The sequence below is a fragment of the Mus pahari genome, chromosome X (genome assembly GCF_900095145.1).
Source record: "Mus pahari chromosome X, PAHARI_EIJ_v1.1, whole genome shotgun sequence".
Classification (NCBI taxonomy): Eukaryota; Metazoa; Chordata; class Mammalia; order Rodentia; family Muridae; genus Mus; species Mus pahari.
Window position 1 is genome coordinate 88925012 of NC_034613.1, and position 6289 is coordinate 88931300.

The window sequence follows — 6289 nt, forward strand, 5'->3', positions numbered from 1 at the left end:
AGCTAAGTGTTCCAGCTCTTCCTTAACGAATACTTGACTTTAATCATTTGTCACTGTGGAAGTATGGACTTAGAGAACATTTATCCATGAAACTACTCAAGGAAGTAGAAGTGAGATGTTTTTTCAGTCTTGCTCAATATCCTGTTTTTTTCATGTTGATTTTTCCACCATCAGATGGAGAATATCAAAATTCTTATTAACAGAGCATCAGGACAAAAGGTAATAGCAGGGATATATATTATCAATAATTTGCAATGAAATGAGAAGAGACATGGAAGGAAAGGTGAGATTTCTGTGCGTCTAGTAAGGTCTCTATTTCTGCGTTGAATTTGAACATTATTAGAGGATACAGAACATCATGCAAGGATGAGGTAGCTATCCCATTAAATACTGCATAATGTTGACTTGGGCACCAAATAAAAGGGCTGTGAAATTCTGAAAGACATTGATGCTTGCTCTTTTGAATCTGTTGCCTGATGCTTTAATAGAATTGATTTTGAGCTAACTGGTTAACAAAGTAGTCTTCCATGATATGCCGCTTAATAAAAAAACATACTTTTTTAATGCCTTACAAAATTATTTATTTTTGGTAACACACAAATCTAGATGCAATGTGAAAATCCTCATGTTTCCACATGCTTGTTTTAAGTACAGTAGTGTGCAGATAGGTGTGCGAGTGAGTGCACACAAAGGAAAACACTGGCATTTGATACCACTCAGAACCCCATTGATAGATTGTTTGATCATATTAGATTGCACAAAGCATTTTATTAGACACATAAAAAGCCCCAGCTTCCAAAGAAATTACAGATGGGGGTAAAGAACATAGGAAAGCCAAGTAATTGCCCTACATCATAAAAAGGATCTGAAAGCTTATAAAATACCTGAAGGCTTAAAAAACACATTAAGCACTTTGGACAGGAGCCATTTTGCAAGTTCTGAAACAGTAATCAAACAGGCAGTGCTCTAGCGAGGCCTCATAGTCTGGGTTCTTAAGTCAAGAAGGACATGCAATCCAGATGTCCAGAAGGCAGAGAACCAGAGCTGGTAGGCCTTGGTGGCATAGAGGGGTTGGCCAGCTGCAGTCCCCTCTCTCCAGCAGTACCTGGAGACAGAAAGACAAAGTCCAGAGCCAAATCACATACGTGATGCTCCGCTCAGCTCTCTCTTCACTTTATGTGTATATGAGAGAGAGAGAGAGAGAGAGAGAGAGAGAGAGAGAGAGAGAGAGAGAGAGAAAGAGAGAGAGATTTCAGTAAGAACAGGAATACACCCATCCCATCATAATCCCTTATCTCTGTTCTTAGCTCTACCATCTCTCAGTCACAGTTAGTGATCCCTTTTGGTCAAACCTGGTGTCTCTAGATAGAATCCTTATTGAGTTGAGGAATTTCCTCACCCCACAGATTTGCTGGTCCACCCTACATTAAACTCCTTGCTATACCTCAGTGACAATTAATCTCTCCAGCTTCATTAATTGTCTTTTTTTCAAGCATATCCACCCAGAGTGGCTTCCTACTCACATGCCAGTTTGATAATTTTGTCTCACCAGTGTGCGGCCTCTTATCTCAGACTCCCCAGCCATGTAACACTCCTCTGAACTCATGAAGCCCTTCATGTTTGAGGAAATCATTGAAACTCACTGGTCACATTTAACCTGATTAAGACTGCCCAGGCTCTGTATCTACATGAGGATGCTCTAAGTCAGCATCCATTTCAGACTCTTATCCTCCTTATCCTTTTAGTCCTCGGTCTACAGTGGTCAGGGATACAACCACAACCATGCATTGGGAATCATTGCACATAGTTCTAATCCTTCTACTGGATATACTGCCTCCCCTGAAGTAAGACTTTGCTACCTCAGGGACATCAGTCTACCTGTTTCTTGATGTCAGGACACAAGCCATTTGTTAGTGAACAAAGCATGTAGTAACCTGAAGATTGACCTAGTGGCCCTGAAACAACTTCTCTCCAGTCAGCCTTAGGAACTTGAATGTTTGGTTCTGAGCTGGTTAAAACCACCAACACTGGATTCCCAACTACTTAAAGCTCTCACCTCTCAAATATCCCTACATACCTGGCATGCCACGGGTCTGGTGACGTGTCTGAGATGAATTTTTCAGAGCCAGCAGAGCTTCAGCAGCCTCCAGCATCTCCTGCCACTCTAAGGTAGCAGAAACTGAAGCCTGGTTGGAGGCACTGGGACCCTGCAGAAGAAAGGATATGGGAGAATGAAGACTAGGGAAATCTGTGTCCTCTTCTATGACAAGTGGTCCTCTAGCACCTAGCTTCTCCCAGCTGTCCCCTACCTCCACTTGGTCCACTAGAGTCCCTATCCACAAAGCCTGTTGTTCCCCCCTGTTCTGAATCCCAAGTCTTTACCATGACCTGTGGCTGCAGTAGCATAGGGTCAGTGGTGGCACAGGGCTGAAGAATCAGGCTTGAACACCTGGAAGAAGAGGAGGAGAGGCCAGGGGATTAAAAGTTCTCATGGACATGTACTACTAGTACACAGAATAGCAGAGATTTGCAACATGGATATCTGGGAATCCAAATGACTGCACACTTTGGGCAAACCCCTCCTATTGATAGATTCATTTTCCTTTCTATCCCTCTTTTACATGTATCTCTGAGAAAATAATTTGTACTGGCTTTTTTTCTCCAAGGGCTACAGTGAAGATGATGACGAGTCACAATGTCTGTGTTTTAGTCTGAAAGTGACTGAAGGTATGTAAGTAGCATCCCTTTTCGGTGGCTGGATCCTGCCTACATTTTACACAGTCGTGTATGTCTAGCCATGAAAGACAACTCAGATTTACTTCCACAATTTTTTTTCTGCTGGCCTCTAGTCGTTTCCCTTAGGTCCTGTGGCCCTCTTTATAATACTCCAACATCTCAACAGGACCATCTATCTCTGTCAAAAAGTAATAACATTTTCACTGTTTTTGAGGGGCTCTTATGTGGTAGACCTTGTGTTAGTCCTCTTTCTAATGCTATAGATATAGATTGTGTTCACAAACACACTTGCTCAGAAACACAGACTTTGAAAAATAGTCAATTGTCCAGACCCTTATGAATAAAAAAGAAAATGTGAAATGTGACAATGTTCTGTCCTTGCCTCTTTGACAGAGTTGCTGCCTTCTCCTTACCCTACTCCTTTACCTTCATCTTCTTATTGTCCCCCTCTCATGGCACTAAACACAGCATTGGAATTCCCAAATACAGGACACTCCATGTCTCTTGTTGTACTCACATGCTTGGCATGGCGGAGGGCCCATGAGGCTCCCCAGAAAGGGAAACCATCCGTTGTTGCCCCACGGTCTCTGGAGTATATGGCACAGATGTTGTTTCTGGGTGCTGGTTCAGCAGCACAGGCCCTTGGGAGCTCTCCTGAGGTGGCAGAGACCAAATATGAGAATCAAGCACCCAGATGTATATGGAGAGATTGAAGTATGAGAATAGCTTTAGATGAAAATAAGAACTGAGTTCAGAGCTGTGGCAACCTTTAAGACCACTCAATCTTACTTTTTTTTCTTTTATTTGCAAATACTGAGGCCCAAGGAGGACTAATTTTTCCAGTGCCATGAGAGGAGGAGGTCAAACAGTTGGAAATGGGAACTCTCTCTGGGATATAGTAGAAAGGTTCTGGGTACTGGCTAATGAGGAAATCCCCCTTAGGCAATAGACTCTCCTTACCTCCTGGGTTGCTGTGTCAACCTGGGCCTGGATCTGGTGTGCAGTGTTCTTTCCAGCTGTAAAATAAGAGTCATATTTTGTTTGCTACTTCCTCCTCCACCATCCCTTTTCTAAAATATCCCACACCCATACTGAGTTCTCAAGTCATTATTGATCTTTTCAGCTCCCTGATGCTTGGCAAACCATTTCTCCTACTAAATACTTGGTACCTGACACTGATTTTATTTTTATACACCAGAGAGTTCTTGCTGAAAGCCACAATGCAAGTCAGTAATGGCACTGGTGACAGAACAACTCATGCTTCCCCCTACAAGTTCAGGTACCCCACCTAGTGAAAGACACTTACTGCGAACTCCTTCTTCTACAGCCAGTTTCTTGACGTGCATGTGCGATGGATGGGCAGCAGCCATAGTCCTTTTATGTCTCTCAACCAGGCGTCTCTTTAATGGGGTAGCCTCCTCCTTCTTGGAGGGGGTCACAGGAGAAAGGTCCTTATGTGGTTCCCTAAAGTAGAGGGGATTTAATACCTAATGTTAGTTACATGTGGAAGAAGCCTGATAATTTTCTTTCCCAGACACTCTACACAGGAAAAGAAGGCATAATTTTGACACATCCAAGACTTGAAGAGGCAGAAATGATTTTATTCCCTTATTTGGATGGTGACACCATGGCTGTAACAGCTGTCAAAACAATCTGCTACTCAGTTGGGGGTTAAGTTGAATCTCCCAAGTTGCACCAAAAAATGTACTCCTAGATATGGGACCATCCATAGGAACATGGCTGACTGACCAGGGTCACAGCTTTAGAGAAAACAGATTCCCCCTGAGCCCGAAAATTATCTATTGTTTATAACCTTTCAGTTAGGTGTGGAAATTCATGACCCCCTTCCCCAACCATGCTAGATTATTGACCGGTTTGACATTCTTCTGGTTATGTGCTTTGAGTTCAAAAGTACAGTGGTACTGTCATAAGCAGAAGACACCGCTTTGCCCTATTTTTTTTTTCAGATTTTTGGGTCTCGAAAACTTCCTGCCTCTTCTTTCAAAAAGTTGCCTAGGGCATGGTGGGGAGAGAAGAGCATATCATACAGATAAACCAGTTATGGCTGAACATTCCACAGGCACTTGTTTTCTGTCCTGTGACCAGTAAGAATTTTTCTTAGGTAATTGCATTCCATTAACAAACAAACAATTGAAAAAAACACCTCTGGATTATCCTCTTTTAAAGTGACAAAACAGTTGATACAGGAAAAAAATCTACACGCCAGAAAAAAGTCATCCCCTAAATGTGAGAAATACTGTACAAGGTTACTGAATAGAAAATTTTAGTATACACAAACACACTAAAATTCAATTAACTGGATGCTCAAAATATTTTAATACAGTCTTCAATAACAGTACAATAGACAAAGTATTTGTTGAGAATATTGGCACAATCACTGAAAGATTTGGTTACAGAAAAGTATTAAAATATGGCTAAGAAAAATTAAAATAAAAGGAAGTATGAAGCTCTTCAATCAAAAACATCAAAAGTTCAGGATTGTCNCTCGCTGTAATCATTAACAAAAGGAAAAGTTATTGCTCAGAGTTCGATGGCAATGTGTAGGACCCAAAATGGCTAACACCATGTGATGGAGGACAAAGATGGAGGAGTGAACTCCAGAAAAAAAAAGTCAGTACACAACTTGATGGTAAGCGCCATAGCACGGAGTCACCTTAGGGCTGAACATACACACCAGGGAATTCTAAGGAAGACCACAACCAACACTGCCAAATCTCTACAAAAATTATATCAGGAAACAGCACAGGAAAAAAAAAACAACAGATTTCCCCAATGAAATTTTTTTNAAAAGCAAATAACCCTCAATGGCTCTAACGGCTGGCCTAGAGGTAACATGAAATGAGTCACAGATCTAAGTTTAAACTGGTAACTTTTAAAGGNTATGTCTGGACCTTGCCACTGTCCTGCACATTATAGAAATGTACCTGGCCCCCAAATATTTCTACCACCCACCAGAAGGTGTCACACAGGAGCAGTTATGCACAAGACCTGCTGAGAGCAATCTCCTCAGGCAGGAGAGCTAGGGGCCTCGGGGCGCCACNGCCCNCACAGACTCCGGACTTGGAGAAAGCATTTGGACCCTGCACCTCCTGAGAGCCATGAGAAACATCACAGTCCTAACTGGATGGGGAGACCACAGACAGGCCTCAGGAGCACTTCTGTCTGTGGAAACCCCTCAGAAGGGCCACTCACCGGGAACCCGAAGGCCTCTGCATTTTCAGTTCAGCCAGGGGACCTTGTGTTCANGCTGCTGGGCTGTCCAGAGTGAGGACGAACAGCAAAGACAGTAATAAGACAGTTCGGAGGGGCGGGAATTAGGACACAGGCCACTCAGAGAAATGTATCCACTGGTTGAGCCCGCTGGACTAGGCTGAAACAGGGAGGAACCAGGCGATTGGGGCTGAGAGCTAGGGAGGGGCGGGGTCTGAGCTGCTCAGGGGCCAGGCTAGACACTCCACACCCAGCAAGGTGGGCAGCTCAGCAGATCTGTGCAGAGAACTCCTGGAGGGAGCTGTCTGTCCCTGGAGCCATC

At 43.3% G+C, this 6289-nt stretch overlaps 1 protein-coding gene across 1 annotated transcript; it reads right to left on the reverse strand.

Moving 5' to 3' along the window:
• Positions 1 to 562: 562 nt before the first annotated feature.
• Positions 563 to 6023, reverse strand: LOC110314026 (doublesex- and mab-3-related transcription factor C1-like). The gene is made up of 7 exons (XM_021188501.2): positions 5950 to 6023; positions 4043 to 4200; positions 3697 to 3752; positions 3254 to 3390; positions 2383 to 2449; positions 2078 to 2207; positions 563 to 1172 (listed from the first exon to the last, which is right to left on the reverse strand). Exons 1-7 carry the CDS (start codon positions 5970 to 5972, stop codon positions 1138 to 1140), a joined length of 606 nt encoding a protein of 201 aa, XP_021044160.1. The 5' UTR covers positions 5973 to 6023; the 3' UTR covers positions 563 to 1137.
• Between the last annotated feature and the right edge of the window lie 266 nt (positions 6024 to 6289).